The 19162-nt window shown below is 43.5% G+C and overlaps 1 protein-coding gene across 1 annotated transcript in view; it reads left to right on the plus strand.

Moving 5' to 3' along the window:
- DEPTOR (DEP domain containing MTOR interacting protein) overlaps positions 1-19162 on the plus strand; it is a 104868-nt gene that overhangs the window by 30466 nt on the left and 55240 nt on the right. Inside the window, exons 2-3 of the mRNA XM_029923594.1 lie at positions 8534-8712; positions 9952-10075. Of these exons, the coding sequence (XP_029779454.1) occupies positions 8534-8712; positions 9952-10075 (303 nt within the window). The remainder of the gene's footprint in view (positions 1-8533; positions 8713-9951; positions 10076-19162) is intronic.

Here is a 19162-nt window from a genome sequence, read left to right on the forward strand (position 1 = left end):
CAGGATGAGCTGAAAGATTGAAAAGGGCCTCTTGAGCTTTCGTGCACTGTCATTGAAAGTGTTTGTTACATGTGCCGCGTGAACTGGTGCTGACTCTCTGAGACAGTGTAGCGCCCCAGCCCCAGCCTTTCCCTCCGCCCCCGCCCCCATGTCACCTGAGTTCTACAACATCGGCTCAGTGCAGGCATGAAGACCATGTGAGGACTTCTTTTGCGGACACCTCTCAGAGCCCCGTCTGTGTTTATATTGGTAGCAGCATCTGCGTGATGTATAAATTGCATAAATGCTCACCTTTCCATGGCCCTTGAGCATAATGTTTTCTCTTTCCTTGTCTACGTGAGCATAAAACAGGCAGAAGGCACGTGGTTCTGCCATATGGCACGGAACACTTCGCTTTTTTTTTAAGTTTATTTTTATTTATTTTTGAGAAAGATACAGAGAGCGAGTGGGGGAGGGACAGAGAGAGGAGAGAATCCCAGGCAGGATCCATGCTGCCAGCACAGAGCCTGACACAGGGCTTTAAGTCACAGACTGCGAGATCATGACCTGAGTCAAAACCAAGGGTCAGACGCTTAACCAACTGAGCCACCCAGGTGCCCTATGGAGCCCCCCAGGCGCCCTATGGAACTCTTTCTAAACATAGAAATCGGACGATCTGGGTTCAAGTCCTGACCCTACTCCAGGTTGAAATGTGACTTGAGCATGTCACTTTAACTTACTGGACTTGCTTCTTTATCCGTCAGTGAATAATGACAGTGCCTTCCTGATCACAGGGATGTCACTGGGCTCAGCTCTGGTAGCGTGTGGCCGTGCTCAGGTGTTAAGTATAAATGACTGTTATTATTTCTGCTTGTACTCCTTCATCAAGAATACGGGACTCAGCATCAAACATGCTGCTGTCCTGGCTGTGTTTACCATCTCTCTTTGTTGTGGTTGTAAGATACACAGCATATGGGACTTTGCTGACTCGAGCTGTTCCTGGACTGGCTCTGTACAGAACTTATGGCTCTGCCTTTGTGCCTGACTCACAGAGACGTTGCCTACAAGCCTCCCGAAAGGGGGTCCTGCTGGTGGAACATTTGACATCATGTGGTCACTGCAGCTTTCTGTATAGTGTGTGTGTGTGTGTGTGTGTGTGTGTGGTGTGAGACCAGTTCCCTCTGGCTTTCTAGAATCACATGTGCTCTGTTTACATTAACCAGTTTCACGCTCTTTCCTTCCTATCACTGTCTGTTGTTCTGATCAGGTTGGGAGAATTCAAGCGTCTTCTTGAAGCCAAACTACATGAAATGTGTATTACGATCCTATTTCACATAACTGTATATACACAACCATAGCCATACATTTACACATACGAGAGTTCATAAGAGCCTATTAATGTTGGGTTCTTTTGAAAAGTGGGGGTCAAGGAAAATTTTGAACACACCCCAAAGTAAATACAGTAATGAACCCCATGCACCTGTCTCCCGGCTTCAACAGTTATGGTCATCATTGGTACCCAGCTTCGTGTTACACATATTTGAGCTTCTTTTTATCTATCATGAGCATGTATTATTTTGATAATTTGAAAGATTAATTACAAAGTAAATTCAAACATTAAAAGGAAATGCAGTAGGTCAGATTTCATTTGTTCCTGTCTTTTTTTTCTCACCCTTTTAGATTTGGGTCCTTTCAGGGGTAGGTGATCAAGAGTGATTTTCTTCGAGTTCTCTGCTCCCCAAGGACAGATGGGAGCTGTGGCTGAACATCTGGCGGAGACACGCGCTTTGGTTTACAGCACGTCTGCGTCAGCGCTATTGCTCAAGTCACAAGGCTCACACTGTCAGCCTCGCCGTTTGGCTTGCTGTGTTTTTTAATTAAACTGTTTACTTTGGCTGAGATTTATGACGCTGTTTTTAAATGAGAATATGTGCTTTCTGTCCCCCGCTTTGTTCCCTGGGCCCCACAACCTGTGCAGTGCCCTGCAAGCTCTCTTCCAAAAAAAACAGTTTCTGCGTTTCTTATCAGATGGACGATAATTTTGCAGGGATTATTAATGCCCTGCGCTCAGTAGTGTTTGTTCTAGGGCTGGGAGAGGAAATTGTTTGATGCAAGTCCCTCAGCCGGTTTGCTGGACAGGAATAGACTATTACAAAATCACCTTGACTCTAAAGCCTGTGAACCAGCTGTGTGAGGTGAATGACGGAAAGGTGGTTTTTGTCTTTAAAACTCCTTGGCTAGTGGTATTGAAAATGCAGCTGAAATAGGGATGGCTGTTCCTCCCAGTGGTTCACGTGGATTGATTTGGACTACGTTAGAAGACTATTCTGCCCGATGCGTTCTCCGTGCTGTGTGCACTGTATGAGCAAATTGATTTTTCACGTCAACACAAATCTATCCCCTACTATGCACGAGGCACTAGAATTACAAAAATAAATCAGCAAGTCCCCCTTTGTATGCTTCTCATCTGAGTGTAATTTAGTAAGATGAATGTTTCCTAGTGGCACTAAAAAGTGTGGGAGAACGGAGGGAAAAAGCGTTCTGGCTTTCGGAGGCTGGGGAAGTGTTCACAGAGGAGGTGCCTTTTAAGCTGAAGAGCAAATAACATTTTTTGAATTATTGAAGCAGAAGACAGAGGTCTTGAGCAGAGGCGTGGAAGGTGACGGTGTGTGCAGGGGAGGGAGAAGAGTCCAGTGTATCCAGACTTCAAGGCAGGTGCATTTGTGGTTGGGAGGGGAGGAGGTGCGGACGCTCGGAAGAGGCCTCTGGCCAGGATGGAAGAAGACCTTCTTAGAGCCTGGCCAGGGGGGTTCTTTCTGATTCAGGGAATCGAGGCATCTTCAGCCACCTGAAGAGATTGGCGCTGCTCTGGTTATTATGAGGATGGGCACAGCTGGGGAGAAGATCTGGAAAACTCCAAGGAACCACCGCACTTTAGGGACAGGCATCTCTTGCTGTCCCTCATTTGTGACCTCGGGGGCTCTTTCTCCTGCCCCTTAGCTTTGCTGTGCTAGCCTCCCTGCTTGCCTCTCCTTCACCGTTGGGCAGTTTCTTCAGTGTCTTCTAGTCCTGGGAATTTTTCACCTTTGTTCTAGGAAGTCCACGCAGAGAGTCATGGGGATGTGGAGGGTGTATGTGGGAGAACCGAATGGGAAAACAAGGAAATACTCTGGATCTGGAAGCCTTTTAGCTAAAACATCCTATGTTGCTCTGTTGCTCTGTTTTGCACATTTACACCTGGGTAATTTGCACTTGAAGAAAGTGTTCTGTGGCACAAAGACAGGTTGAAGACTTCTGCTCCAGGTTAAATCTTGGAGGGAGCCATTCTGCTTGGCGATAGCTAATTACTGTCACTTGAATTGGATAGGATCTTGTGCCTTTGGGCTCCTCACTGAATTGCCTCTCTGGGCATGTAGGTGCAGGGGCCACCTTAGATCAAGGTCTCTTTCAGTGCGGAACTGCCCCAGGCATGGAAAACAGGCCTAGGTTATAATGAACCTTGTCTGAGGTGGGTAGGGCAGGGTTCATAATAGGAAGGCAGTTTTAAATGGAAGGGGATGTTGGACATGGCAGACAGGGTGACCAACGTGTCCAGGAAGCATGGTATGTTTAAAGGTGTGGCTTTTAGGGGGCGCCTGGCTGGCTCAGTTGGTGAGTGTGTGGCTCTTGATCTCAGGGTTATGAATCTGAGCCCCATGTTGTGTGTGGAGATTACTTAAAAAATATGGCTTTTAGGCCCTTGCTCAGCATTTTATGAAGTTGTTATATTCCATGAGAGGCCCAGCTACTCAAAGTTTTCATTTTCCTGTAAGACTTTGAAATACTCCTTACTCTATTCCCTTTTTGAAGATCTCCATGCATATTAGCGTATTAAAAATTGTGACAACCAGGGACACCTGGGTGGCTCAGTGGGTTAAGCATTTGACTTCGGCTCAGGTCATGATCTCATGGCTCATAAGTTCAAGGCCCACATTGGGCTCTGTGCTGATAGCTGTGTGCCGACAGTCTCCCTCTCTCTCTGCCCCACCTCCGCTCACACTCTGTCTCTGTCACTCTCTCTCAGATATAAATAAATGTTAAAAACATTTTTTTTAAGTTGTGAAAAGTTTTAAGGGGTAAAGTTTAGTTCAAGTAAAAGGAAAATGTTTTTTTGAACAACACTCATGCACATACAACAGGGATTAAAACTTTGGAAATTGATTACCCTGGAACTGAAAGCATAGTTTGTAAAAATAGATGGTTACGAAGTTGTGGAGTGGGACTCCTATGAAGTTACTGAGAAGCATCCTTATCTTTTTGAAAATGGCGTCATTTCTGTTAGTGTCCTTGGACATTTGTTTGTTCAGCAAACATTACGTGCCCACAATGCTATGCAGAAACACTTGGTTATGTGTTTGCAGTGTGAAAATTCTTATCTGTTTATTGCGGTGGTTTTTCTGGAATGTAGAATTTTTTTTTTTTTTTACAGTTTTATTTTAGAGAGAAAGAGCGTGCAAGCAGGGAAGGGGCAGAGGGGGAGAGAGAGAGAAAATCTTAAACAGGATCCACACCAAGCTTGACATGGGGCTCTATCTCACCACCCTGAGATCATGACGTGAGCCAAAATCAAGCGTTGATGCTCAACAGCCTGAGCCCCCTCAGTGCCCCTGGAATGTACAATTTTTAATGTTCAGTTTTAGAATTCTGTATTTCTGACTATGAAATAAAAAAAGATGTGGCACCATTATCAACCCCGGTAACCTGTCTAAAAATATCAGCATCTCCTGGATCCAGAGTTCTTTCCCCTCCATCATCTGTCTGCTTCGGTTTCTAAACATGGAAATGTTCCAGGCCCTGGTGGAGGCTGGAGAGGTGAGGTAGCCTAGGGCTTCTCCCCTCCGTGCAGGGTGGGAATCGGCAGGATTCAAGAATGCTCGAGAATTAGCACCACGCTCAGCGTTCAAGAAAGGATAGTAACTGAAAGGTTCTATTTTGTAGTATTTAAAGATAAACATTACCTAATAATTTTTTTTTAATTGGAAAGTTTATAGGAGCTAAATCTCATCTCTTGGCTCATAACATATTCCTCCTCCACCAAATTAGAGGGTAGCTCATTCCACGTTTCAATTTCTAAATAAATTGGTCTTCATTATTCTTGGATTCCTGACAGACACCATATCTAAGAATTAATGTTTTCCATTCTGCCACTTTGAGCATATTCAACAAATTACTCAGTGTCATTGTCACTGAATTAATTAGAAGGATCTGCGTGAGACTTTAGCATGCCTATGTGAACATGTTTTTTTTATTAGGCTTTATTTATTTTTTATCAATAATTAGAGCTCTACGTGGGTATTGTGGTTTTAGCATTACCTGTGTTAGAGCGTTGTCGTGAGGATTGATTGCCCATCAAGCAGGTAAAATAGTAAGGGCTCAAATGCTATCTTTATCTTGATTAATGAACTTTGTGACTGTGTGGTGGAGTAATCATCATGGATCTAATTATCCCCATTTTCTCAGTGAAGATTCTGGTGCTCAGAAGTGTGATCGTCTGGAATTACTGGCAGTGTCAGGATGAGAGCCTCGTGTTCATATTCCTAGTCTTGTGTTTCTGACACCCTCGTAACTGACATTTTGGGGTTCAGTATCTTGATATATGAATTTGGGGAGCATGCAACATCCAGGCCACAGAAGTTAAACCAGCGTATGTGAAAATGCTTAGTATAATAGTGGGCCTATAGTAGTAGCTCAATTAAAATTTGTTAAAATTTATTTCTTTTGAGAGAGAGCCAGTGGAGGAGGGCCAGAGAGAGAGGGAGAGAGAGAATCCCAAGCAGGGATGTGCCATCAGTGCAGAGCCCGATGCGGGGCCCAATCTTAAGATCATGACCTGAGCCCAGGACAGCCGTGTAACTGCCTGAGCCACCCAGGTGCCCTGCTTGTTTTCTTTTTGTGCAGCCTACAGGAGTGGGGCCCTTGTTTCTCTCCTCCTGGCACTTCTCCCTGCCCTGCCCATGTCCCAGTGGGGCACTTCAGCTCCACACCGCTCAGGTGCCCTTTGTCGTAAGCACTTCCTGGTTGTCTTAGCCCAGGCGCCAGTACGTAGGATCGCAGACTGAGCGGCTTAAATAACAGAAATGTACTGGGGCTAGAAGTCTGAGATGGAGGTGCTGGCAGGGCTGGCTCTTCCGAAGCCGCACTCCGTGGCCACCTTCTCCACGTGTCTTCACATGGTCTTCTCTCTGTACATGAGTGTGTCCTAATCTGTCCTTATAAGGACACCAGTCATATGAGATTAGGGCCACCCGCATGACCTCAATTTGATTACCTTTTATTTTATTTTATTTTTAATGTTTATTTATTTATTTTTTTTTTAGAGAGATAGAAAGAGAGAGAGTGAGCATGAGTGGGAGAGGGGCAGAAAGAGAGGGAGACAGAATCTGAAGCAGACTCCAGGCTCTGAGCTGTCAGCACAGAGCCCGCCATGGAGCTCAAACTCACAAACTGAGAGATCATGACCCGAGCCAAAGTCGGATGCTTAACTGACTGAGCCACCTGGGTGTCCCTAATTTAATGACATTTTAAAAGACCCCCACCAAATACTGTCATATTCTGAAGTAGGGCCTCAACATATGAATTTTAGGGGATCACACTTCAGCTTAGAACAGTGGTGTAGCAAGAAAGAGATCTAAGCCTCAGAGCCCCAGCCCAGAAAGCCCCCAACTTACACTATACCCCCTGGGGTGTCAAATTTCATGAGGAGAACTCTGTTCAAAAAGCAGGCAAGCGTATCATCTACTTTCTTCCTTAGGGAGGAGAAGAAAGGAGGTCGGAGCCTGTTCTGGGCCAGGCACCGTGCTGGGTGCTTGAGCCTAATAGACATCATGTCGCCCAATCTCAACATGACCAAGGATAGGCCGAACATAACTGCCTCCGTTTTACAGAGGAAGAAAGAGACATTAAGCCACGTGCCAAGCACACGTAGCTATTGTGTCATTTACTCAGGTGGCAGTTGAGAAAATGAAGTTAGGAGCATAGGACTACGTGGGCGAAGCAGGAAGAAAGTTGATCTTGTGTTTCACCCCATTCAAATCCTCGAGAATTAAAAAGTAAATGCAAGGCTGATAGAAGAAGGAGAACAAATGGGAGAAACTTTTTCTTTTTTAAAGGCAGGTTTAAGACTCTTTTGGAGGGGCGTCTGGCTGGCTCAGTCAGTTGAGCGTCCGGCTTCAGCTCAGGTCATGATCTCGCAGTTCATGGGTTCAAGCCCTGCATTGGGCTCTGTGCTGACAGCTCAGAGCCTGGAGCCTGCTTCGGATTCTGTACCTCCCTTGTTCTCTGACCCTCCCCTGCTCATGCTGTCTCTGTCTCTCAAAAATAAATAAAACATTTTTAAAAATTTTATAAAAAGCCTCTTTTGGAGGGGCGCCTGGGTGTCTCAGAGTCGGTTGAGCGTCCGGCTGTGGCTCAGGTCATGATCTCCGCACTGGGGAGTTCGAGCTGCCCCGTGTTATGCTCTGTGCTGGCAGCTCAAAGCCTGAAGCCTGCTTCGGATTCTGTGTCTCCCTCTTTCTGCCCCTTCCCCCTCCCCCCAAATTAAATAAACATTAAAAAAAAAAAGACTCTTTTTGAAAAAAGTTACTGACTTCTAAAGGGCGTAAGGCAAGGTTCTGTGTCAAACATTTTTCTCCACACTACTCCATCAGCCTGTAAATAAATTGTGTTTGTCCAGCAGCTTTAATCTGTCTCTCCTGGATTTTTGGTTTATCGCTCCCTGGCTCAAGGTGGCAGGATGTGACAGTTTGGAGGTTGGACTCTGAAGTGAGACCATCAGGTTCAAATCTAATTTTCATCACTCATTAGCAGTGTGTCATGTCAGTCTCTCTGGGGCCTCAGTTCTATCTGCTGTAAAAAAAAAAAAAAGGGAGATGGTAATAATAACTTCTGATGAGGTTGCTGCAGGCACTAGTGTGTCTATGGAAAGTGCTGGTAAGCATCACATACGGATAAACTATTGCCCCTATAGAAAGAGGGACAGGCAAAGGCCAGAATCTTTGTGTACTTTCCCATGTAGGTCTCTAATGACTAGAAGTGCCTCGCGGACAGGGGACAGACACTCATTTGTATTTGTTACATCCGTGATCGAATGCAGACATGGTGGACCTTGCGCATTCTGTAAAGGGGAAGAACCTGGTTTCAGCAAGTTTCTAGAGTTTTTGGTTACTGTTTGGTTGGAGCCATAAGTCCACTGGTGGAGGATTCAGACAAATCAGTGAGGCAAAGCAGGGGTGAGAAAGCTTTTCTCAGCCTCCTGGGGAATAGGAGAGCTCTAGCTTATCCATGATTGTCTTCCCCTGCCATCTCCTTGCATCATCTCTAGATCTGGGGGAGCAATCACTTTCTGGGGCCTCTGGGCCCTGACAGTGTAGGAACCCCCGCCCTCTACTGACATCCCGGGATATGAATGGCACTCTAATGCATTTATAGCTTCCACTTGTTACTGAGGTCTGAAATCAGCTTACTGATTTGTGTTGTCATTAAAATTCCTAAAGCGATTGCCAAACTTTCTTTCCAGGCTCAGGCTGCATGAAGAAAAGGTTATCAAAGATAGGCGACATCATCTCAAAACCTACCCAAACTGCTTTGTTGCAAAAGAACTGATTGACTGGCTGATTGAGCACAAAGAGGCTTCCGACAGAGAGACAGCAATCAAACTGATGCAGAAGTTAGCAGACCGGGGCATCATTCATCACGGTGAGTGAGGTGGCCACCGACAGTCAAGGTAACTTGGGAGGAAGCCGAGGGCCACGTCCTCTGTTCCAGATGTGAACCTACCCATTTAAGAGACAAACCCTTTGCCTCCGGTGTACCTCTCCCCAGCGACATTCCCTTCTTTCATCCAAGAGCATTTGAGTTTATTTCCATTTACTTCTTCATACTTTTTCCTTTCTGTAGATGCATCTTAGCAAAGAATCATACTCTTATAAGCGCTTTAAGTCATTAAAGAAATGCGTGATCATTCGTTTGCAACTTGATCAGCATGCTGTTTGTGAAACTATCCATGTTTACTCATTTTCGCCGCTGAGTGTGCCATATGTAATTATGCTGTTGTACCTTTACCCATCGTCCTGCTGATGGACAGTTAAGGGGTTCCCACATTTTCGCTGTCACTCTCAACAGCTCCGCGAACATTCATGAACATGCCTCCTTGAAATCTCTAAAACTGACCAAGCCCTTTCACATGCTGTTGCTCTCTTGGGCTGGAATGCCCTTTCCCTTCACTTTTGCCCATTTTCTATCCATTCTTCAGGTCTCCAGCCACCAGCACACTCTTCAGAGAAGTGTCCCTTCCTTGCAGCGAGGAGACTGGGGTTCTTTGGTCTCTCACTTCAGTATCTCCTCACCCCTTTCATTGCCCTGTCACACCACATTTTAATTCCCTGTTGATGTTGCTCTTTATCTCACTAGACTTCACATTCTTTGAGGCTCACACCTCCCGCAGTGTGCTCAAGAAGAGTTTGTGGGGGCGCCTGGTGGCTCAGTCGGTTAAGCCTCCGACTTCGGCTCAGGTCAGATCTCACGTTCGTGGGTTCGAGCCCCGCGTCAGGCTCTGTGTTGACAGCTAGCTCAGAGCCTGGAGCCTGCTTCCGGTTCTGTGTCTCCTTCTCTCTCTGCCCCTCCCCCTCTCATGCTCTGTCTCTCTCTGTATCACAAATAAAATAAAACATTAAAAAAAATTTAAAAAAAAAGAAGAGTTTGTGGAATGGATGATGAATTGAATTTTGTGACCCTTTTACTAGATAATAAGGTGATGGTGATTGGTGATAGCACTCACTCTATTCCAGGCACTGTGAAATACATGTATTAAATCATAGAGGAGTGTGCTTGAAAAATTCGGTAGTAAAACAAGTCTTAATTAGCATCTCACTACATAGGAAGAATTAGATGAGATGTTTTTTTCTTATTGGCCTCTCTCTGTGTATTGTGTTTCAGTGTGTGATGAACATAAAGAGTTCAAGGACGTCAAACTCTTCTACCGCTTTCGGAAGGATGACGGCACCTTCCCGCTGGACAACGAGGTGAAGGCCTTCATGAGAGGACAGAGGCTGTATGAGAAGTATGTTGCACGTGGAGTCCCCCACTGGGATCTTAACTTGTGCAGAGAAGTAGGGCTATTTCAGGCTTTTATCTTTCTGACTTCAGCCTGGCTCTTTACGCGGGCTGGTTATGTAACTGTTCCCTTTAATGTGGGACAACTCCATCACTCATTTGCTTTTCTCTTTGCCAGGAATGAAGTCGATTTCGTAAGATTCTGAAGAATTTATTTAAATCGAAAATATTTAAATATTTATTTTCTACGTGTAAGTCGATTTGACAAAACTCCAGATGTTAAAAAAAAAAATTGGAGCTTGCGGTTTGGCCTCAAGTCATGCGGTTGCTTATTTTCTCTTTTGATTACGTTGTATAACTTGGAGGTTTGGTCTTGTCAGTGGCTGGAGAAGCGGTGTCATGTACAGGGGAAGTCTGAGAGGACTTCAGAAGGCAGGATGGTCTAAGAGGATTAATTGCTCAGCTCTTTGAAGAGGGGAACGCATTGTAGTCCGGGAGTAGTAGAGACTGGATCTCAGGTCTCCCCAGTGGTCCGTGTCGGAGCTGATCTCCTGTTCCTGTGGCCCTTTTCCATCCTAGTTTTCTTGTTTGTTTGGTTTTTTTCCAGGGCGGCCATTAGAGAAGACACCCTCTCCTTAACTCTGGCTGCCTTTCAAGGCTTGAGGGAGTTAGAAATACGTATTTATCACACAAAAGAGCCTCCTCTGTGATGGGCGGGTTGGTACCTGGGGAGGTAGGTCCGGAGGGATGAGTAGTAGCCAGATGAGTTTGATTCTAGCCCTGTCACCTTACTTCTGTAAACCTCAGTGTCCTCTTTTGTGACATAGGAGTGGTGATGGCACCTACCTCCTAGGTGCTTAGTGCTGTAGTAGGAAATCAAAGAATAAATTGTGTCAAGTACTTAAATATTTAGCTCAGTACTCTGACGTGTTGTCAGACCCCAGGGATGATAGCCGTTTCGGACATTAGCGTGACAGCAACGGCCACCCCGGATTCTGTCTCTCCTGTGTTCTGCCTCCATTCCAGTTCTGTTCACCTGTGTCTGGAGCCGGTATTATCCAACCACTTAATGCCCCATTTGTGCTACCTCTCTCATCACTTGCTTTCTGTACTGAAGTATACAAAGCCCTCATCTCCTGGACTCATGAATTTAAATGGAAGGGACCCATTAGCACCTCCGTTTGTATATCTGCATATATGTATATGTTTTATTGCTGTTTTCTTCTACTTTTGTAGCTCCTTTTGCAAAATTCTAGCAGGTGTTATGTACTCTGGTCACTATGATGGTCCTTTCAAACCATAAGATTCTATGTTGTCAAAAACACACATGTCATTTCCATGGATCAATATTGCAATCTTTTTTTTCTGGGTACAGTTGGCTTCCCGGCCATTAGTGTTCAGTATCTCCATTTCTAAGTACATGTATTCTTTAAAATGCTCATGAAATTAGTACTAAGAAAAGTAATTTATTTATTTTCTTTTAATTTTTAAAAAATGTTTATTTATCTTTGAGAGAGAGACAGAGTGCAAGTAGGGGAGGGGCAGAGAGAGGGACACACACAGAATCCAAAGCAGGTTCCAGGCTCTGAGCTGTCAGCACAGACCCTGAAGCAGGGCTCAAACTCACAAACCACAAGATCATGACCTGAGCCGGAGTCTGCTTAACAAACTCACTCACCCAGGTGCTGGTACTAGGAAGAGTAATTTAATCAGTACTTAATTTTGCCTGAATTAGCTGCTGCCTCTCAATCTTGGCCCCTACTCTTGGATGCAGGCACATACATGGAACAAACTTTAGGGCCTTTGGAATTCATGGCTCAGTTTACCTACGTAAACTTTGTTAATCGTATGTATACCTTTAATCATTTTTATTGTATTTTCCATGTTCCCCTGGGTATCTTTTCTATGAATCTCAGCATGTATTATAATTTTGTAAGTTTTGTATACTTAAAAAAAATAATATGAAGAAGTAAATAGTTTTGTTCACAGCTCACCTTTACAAGATTTTATTGATTTTACTAGTGAAGTTCTTTTTCTATATTTTTATTTTTATTTATTTTTAACTTTTTAAAATGTTGTTTATTTTGAGGGAGAGAGAGAGAGAGAAGAGAGAGCAAGCAGGGGAGGAGCAGAGAGAGAGAGACACATAGAATCTGAAGCAGACTCCAGACTCTGAGCTGTCAGCACAGAGCCCGATGCGGGGCTCGAACCCACGAACCGTGAGATCATGACCTGAGCCAAAGCTGGACACTTAACCAACTAAGCCACCCAGGCACCCCTTATTTCCTATATTTTTAAAAGCCAGAATACTTGTTTAGGATATCTCTAACATTTATGAAAAAAGGCCTTGCAAAATATATGTTCCTTTTTTTTTTTTTTGCCTTTTAAGATAATAACAATTGATAATATTTGTTGGTTGATAAGTATGTATCAGGCATCCTGACTAGTCCATTTATTTGGTTATCATAATGAGCCCTGATTTAGCTCAATTGTACCCATTTTATGGACAAGGAAAATGTGGTAGGGAGAGATTCAAGCTTGTACTCAAGGTAACTTCACTAGTAAAAACATCTGGGATTTGAACATAGGGATCCACAGACGAAACTTATTGCTACTAGGCTGTTAATAAATATTATAAAACATTTTTATTATTAGGAAAGATGTATTATTATTAATTATTTATGGAAATTAAATTAATGAAATCAGTGTTTTCTTCAAAATGTAGTTTATATTAAAATGTAATATGGAGTTTGTAAATATCTGGGTGTGGAATTTTCTGTAGAAAGTAACTGAAAATATGCTAAGTAGACATTGAAAAAGAAGAGTACAGTGATTTTCCTACAACACAAATCTACCTATAGATTTAAGGACTAAAAGAACACAGGGAATATATTAAACAGTATTGCAAGAGAAAAAGAATAAATTTTTTTAAAGAATTTATTAAAAAATTTTTTTTAACATTGATTTTTTTTAACATTGATTCATTTTTTTGAGAGACACAGACAGAGAGAGTGCAAGCAGGGGAGGGACAGAGAGAAGGAGATACAGAATCCAAAGCAGACTCCAGGCTCTGAGTGTCAGCACAGAGCCCAATGCGGGGCTGAAACTCATGAACCATGAGATCATGACCTGAGTCAAAGTCAGACGCCTAAGTACTGAGCCACCCAGGCGTCCACTAAAGAATTTATTTTTAAGTAATCTCTACACCCAACGTGGGGCTCAAACCCACAACCCTGAGATCAAGACTACCTCACTCCATTGACAGAGCCAGCCAGGCAGCCCCCAAAAAAGATAAATCTACATGGTATTCTGAAAATGTGATAAAAACATCTTTTATTTGCAAATTAAGCTCTTTAAAGCACTTCTACTAGATTATTTTATTTGAACTCTCTTAATGGAGTAATAATAGAATAGTAAATAATAATAGAAATAATCACATAGTAAATAATAATATAAAATACAATATAAAATAAATGAGACATTACATTATCACCCCGGTTTTTGGGAGGAACATCTGGGACCTGAGGCAATAAAATCATTTCTGTGTGACAGCGATACAGCTCGAGAGGGGCACCTGAACCAGCGCAGCAGGTGCGCCAGCCACTGCTGTCCACGCGCCTCCCCCCCAGCTCTGGGGGGGCTGGCTGTGTTGTCAGTATTTCCTTTTTGCCCTCCTCTTGCTTGCTTGTTCTGGGCTATTAATATAACTTTGTGAAACTGGGTGGTTTCTGCCTGGGGTTTTGGTGAGCTGCTGATTTCTGGGCACCTTGGCCTTGGCCTGCTATCCATAGAGAGGTTTCTCAGTATGCTATTTTATAGGACAAAGCTGTATTTCAAAACTCATAGTGACTCTGCTACCTCTTAGCATCCATGTTGTTTCAGTTAATTTAACTGAGAGGTACTTATATGAATACCAGATAAGGGGCAAATGCTGGCCTTTTCAGGGTGTCCCACCATGAGGAAGGTTATGGGTAACCAGAGTCCTCTGCACAGGGAGTGACAGTGGGTGTGGGTTTTCGGAGTCACCCAGCCCTGCTCTCCAGTCCCGGCCTCACATAGCTCGCTCTGCAAACTTGAGCAAACCGAACTCTCTGAGCTGTCGTCAAAAAATGGAGGCAAGGCTGAGACCCACTTGGGAAGGCTGTTGGGAGGATTCTACAATCTGTACACTGCTGAACACAGTGCTAGGCACAGAGTGAGAACCCAAGAAAGGTTAGCTGCTGCTATTAGAGTAGTAAATCGTTATAGAAATACATGATACCTATTATTCTTATTATCATATTCTTTTAAGATTTAGCCTAGCCCAGACGTTAAGAGCCCAGGAGCCGGGCTGCCTGGGTGTGAATCCTGGCTCTATGCCTTGTTGGCAAGTGGCTTCACCTCTCTGTGCCTGCATTTGCCCTCCTGGTATATGGAAATACCAATTGTATTGACCTTGTAGACATCTTGTGGGGATTAAATGAACTAACATGATGTATAAGCACACGGACAGGGTCCACATCAGGGTATGAGTGTGTCTTCTTGCTCACCTACTGCTGCCAGCGGGAAGGGAGTGTGAGTGGGAGGATGTGTGCCCCCCAGGATCAGTGCCCAGACTTTGTCATTTTGAGCAGTTCATCTGAGCACAGTCAGATCACAGTGCACTTCCATCCACAGGCATTCATCAGACCTTTACTACGGGCTGAAGGTGCATTAGATAAGGCGTGACGTCTCTCCTGGAAGGGCTTGCTGCTTGCCACTTAATCCCGCGTGCGCCCTAACACTGCAGACATGCAGTGCATGAACATAACTCGTGTTGTCCCAAGTAGTGAAATTTTTAGTTTGTATAGGAAACCTGCGTCATCAGGACAGAGATATCCATCCCTGACTTGAAAGAGCAACATTGGATCTGTGTACTCAGCCTTCATGTGGTGGAAGATATTTGTACTCAGCCTTCATGTGGTGGAAGATATTTGAGGTGCATATTCCAAATGACAAAGACTGATTATCATTTAGCATTTAGCGAAATAGATCTCTTTAAGGAAGAAGGTGGACTCAGGGTTATCAAGTGCCCTGTCTATTGATAAATAGAATTAGCTATAAAAGAGAATGTGAGTTTGAGGTACAATTTGGACTTTCCTTACTAAAACTAACAGTTGAAAAACAGGGAAAAAGGGGAAAGAGAGAAAGAGACAGAGAGAGAAACTTAAGCAGGCTCCACACTCAGCACAGAGCCCAACACAGGGCTTGATCCCATGACCCTGTGATCATGACCTGAGTCAAAATCAAAAGTGAGGGGCGCCTGGGTGGCTCAGTCGGTTAAGGCTCCGACTTCGGCTCAGGTCAGATCTCACGTTCCTGGGTTCAAGCCCCGCATCGGGCTCTGTGCTGACAGCTGGCTCAGAGCCTGGAGCCTGCTTCAGATTCTGTGTCTCCTTCTCTCTGTGCTTCCCCCCCCTCTCATGCTCTGTATCAAAAATAAATAAAATATTTAAAAAAAAAGAGAGATGCCCAACTAACTGAGGCACCTACATGCTCCGAGATGCGCATTTTAAACGAACCCTGATTTCATCTTGAGACCTAGAGGATGCTTCTCAATTCTAATTTCACCTCTGTCTTAACGTGGAAGTAGGTCCCTTCCAGGTCTGGTTCATAAAGACGTTAGTTTAGTTTTTCACCTAAAGGGCTTTTGGTTTGTTCAGCACCCAGAATCTCTCTCTCTCTCTCTCTCCAGTGCCTGTATGCCATTAGGTCTCTGTTGAAGTCCCACGGCTCCTTTATAGTCTCTCCTCCATAGGACTGAAGGGAAATATAAGGGGGAAACTATATCCAAAGGGGAAAAGCCCTTTTGTGTGGTTTTATCTTATCAGAGGTTTCTCTCCCATGTGCCCCTGGGATCTTTTTCCTGTTCCCTCCCAGTGCCTGGCACAATAAATATTTATTGAATGAACAAAGGACTCTGCGTGCTATGATCGCTGTGAGCCGCTGAACTTGTTCCATGAAAGAGCTACAGAGAACTTGCTTTTAATGGCAAACAACAGTAGCCAGAGGTTTACCTTGCCTTGCCTTGCCTCGTTAGGGTTTAAAAAACAATATGCATTACCATATTTGATCCTCTGTCCAACGCTGGGAGTTATTACACAATTAATCCTACTGTAGAGATGAGGCACTTGAGCTAGGGAGAGGTTTAATGACTAATGTAACCCTAAAGCATGGAGCTGGAGGGGAAAAAAAGTATCTTTAAAAGTCTTTAGGCCTTTGACTCCATCTTGTTCCATTTCTGGAATAGAAGTGCTTTTCAAACTGAAATAACTGAGTTCTATGACTTGATTCCTATTTAGTGTTCAAAATACATTTTAGTTATTTTGCAAACTTTAATAAAAATACTTTCTAATAGGCTATGTACAACATTTTCACAGTTTACATGTGCTGCCCAGTTTAATAGTAATTCATACAGTCTTGAAATAAACATTTCCTGACTTCTTGGTATATTTGAAGAGTGTCCTAAGAGTGAAACGTAAGTAGGTTAAAAGTTGTTTCCTTTCACAACTGCTTGTCTGAGTGACAAGGGATGATTTCCAGGATGTATAACTAATGTCAAGGACTGTTAAGAACCTTGAGATTTTATCTGCAACCTAACAAGTTTGCCTGCCATCATTTCCTGGATCCTGGCAGAAGACAGGAGACCCCTGGGTCAGAGACAAAGGACAGTTTGTTACTCTCAGCAATCGTAATAACCAGAGTATCATCATTTTCTGGAACCAGTTCCGCAAGCCTTAGTTCCCACAGCAGAACACAATGGGTGCCAGATGGCACCTGCCAGGGCTGTTACAGAAGAGGATCGCAAGCTTGGGGAACTTGAGTTTTTTGTAATAGTCTTCAGGCAAACTGCTCTGTTGTAGCACAGAGGGAGACATTCTCTGTATTATACAGGAGAGTAAACCAGTCTGCCCTTTTGCTTCAGAGAGACTCTATCTTCCAAGTCTGCTCATTTGCAAACATCCTTGAAAAGGCAGTTTAGAACATGAGCTGTCAGTGCTTCTGCTTGCAGCATATGAAGAGATGTGCAAGATCCGTGGAGAACTACCCTCCCGCAACTGAAACAAAATGCACAAATTAATTGGATTTTGTAACTGATTCTTGTGGAAGCAGTAAATAACACCAGTTCTCTTACTTTTGTATTTTTTTTTTTTTTTTTTTTTTTTGGTAATCAACACTACCTTATAGGTTTCTTTGCTTAACTTTTATAAGTGTTTTATAAGTGTTATAAACATGAAACTTTTTTAAAAATGGGGTTTTCTGTAAGATTTTATTTGAGAAAAGAGATTAGTTGTTTAAGAGGTTTTAAAATGATGCTGTTTTTAAAGGGCTATCATGGCTTCTCACAGGGTATTTAACAACAATTTTAGAACAAAAGTTTCAGTGGTTTTATCCTATGTGCAGCTCTGTGTGGAGTCATGGGAAACTTTTGATCTAGAACTGAATCCTTAGTGGGTGCTCCTAACCATCAAGTCTTTCTTTTTATTTATTTATTTTTTACTGTTTATTCATTTCGAGAGAGAGAGCGCAAACCAGGCAGAGGCAGAGAGAGGAGAGAGAATCCCAAGCAGTCTCTGTGCTGTCAGTGCAGAGCCCCAGGCGGGGCTCATTCTCACAAACCATGAGATCATGACCTGAGCCCAAACCAAGAACCAGATGCTTAACTGACTGAGCTACCCAGGTGCCCCTCTTTCTTTTCTTTTAAAAAAAAGTTTCTATATCACAAGCCATGCAAAATTGTGTGTTTCACCTGACAGGTTATTAAAATGTTTAATAATTTGCCTGTCAGAAACCTTGAACTGGAGAGACCATGTAAAACAAACTCATTGTTTTATCATTTTCAATATCAGCAAAAATTTTATGCTGCAGTTATTTTCAAACAACTTCTCTGTCTAAACATTTCCTTATAAATTCTAAGTGTAAAGTATGGAAGAGAGTTTGTATGCATGTTGAAAACAACCAGCCCTGGTTCACCTAATTTTGTTGGTTTTCTTTCTTTCTTCTTTTTTTTTTTGTAACAGCTGCAGCTTCAGCCTGCCGAAGAAGGGCTATCTAGGAGCCAGCCTCATGGCCAGTTTGGTCATGTAGCTGAGCTCCTGCCCGTTCTCTGGGAACAGAACTAATGAGGGTCTATACATTTGGTTATGCCCCAACACTGGGAAGTAGGGGTAGTGAAATACATCTGGGAACACAGACCCATTGGAAACACAAAAAGTGGTGATGTGGCCACTTCATACTCATCGGGGTGGTGATCACAAAAACAAACAACAAATAATAAATAGCAGTGCTGGTGAGGATGTGGGGAGACTGGAACCCTTGTGCATTGCTGGTGGAACTGGTGTAGCCACTCTGAAAAATGGTATAGGGGGGTCCTCAAAAATTAAACACTATAGTACCATATGATCCAGCAATTCCACTTTTGGGTATGTACCCAAAGGAATTGAAATCAGGGACATGACCAGATATTTGTACACCCCTATTCATAGCAACATTATTTACATTAACCAGAAGGTCAAGGTAACCAATGTCCATTGATGGATGAATAGATAAGGAAAATGTAGTATATACATACAATGAAATATTATTTAGCTTTAAAAAAGAAGGAGATTCTGAGGCACCTGGCTGGCTCAGGTAGAGGAGCACTGATTCTTTTTTTTTTTTTAATAGTTTATTGTCAAATTGGTTTCCATATAACACCCAGTGCTTCTCCCCACAAGTGCCCCCCACCATGACCATCACCCTTTCCCTCCTTCCCCCTCCCCCTTCAGTCCATGATTCGTTTTCAGTATTCAGTAGTGTCCCTTGATCTGTGTCTCTCACTCTCCCCCGCTCTCTTTCCCCCTTCCTCTCCCCATGGTCCCCTGCCAGGTCTCTCCTGTTAGACCTATGAATGCAAACATATGGTATCTATCCTTCTCTGCGTGACTTATTTCGCTTAGCATGACACCCTCAAGGTCCATCCACTTCGCTACAAATGGCCAGATTTCATTCTTCCTCATTGCCATATAGTACTCCATTGTATATATATACCACATCTTCTTGATCCATTCATCAAGTGATGGACATTTAGGCTCTT

Source organism: Suricata suricatta, chromosome 15 (genome assembly GCF_006229205.1).
Source record: "Suricata suricatta isolate VVHF042 chromosome 15, meerkat_22Aug2017_6uvM2_HiC, whole genome shotgun sequence".
Taxonomy (NCBI): domain Eukaryota; kingdom Metazoa; phylum Chordata; class Mammalia; order Carnivora; family Herpestidae; genus Suricata; species Suricata suricatta.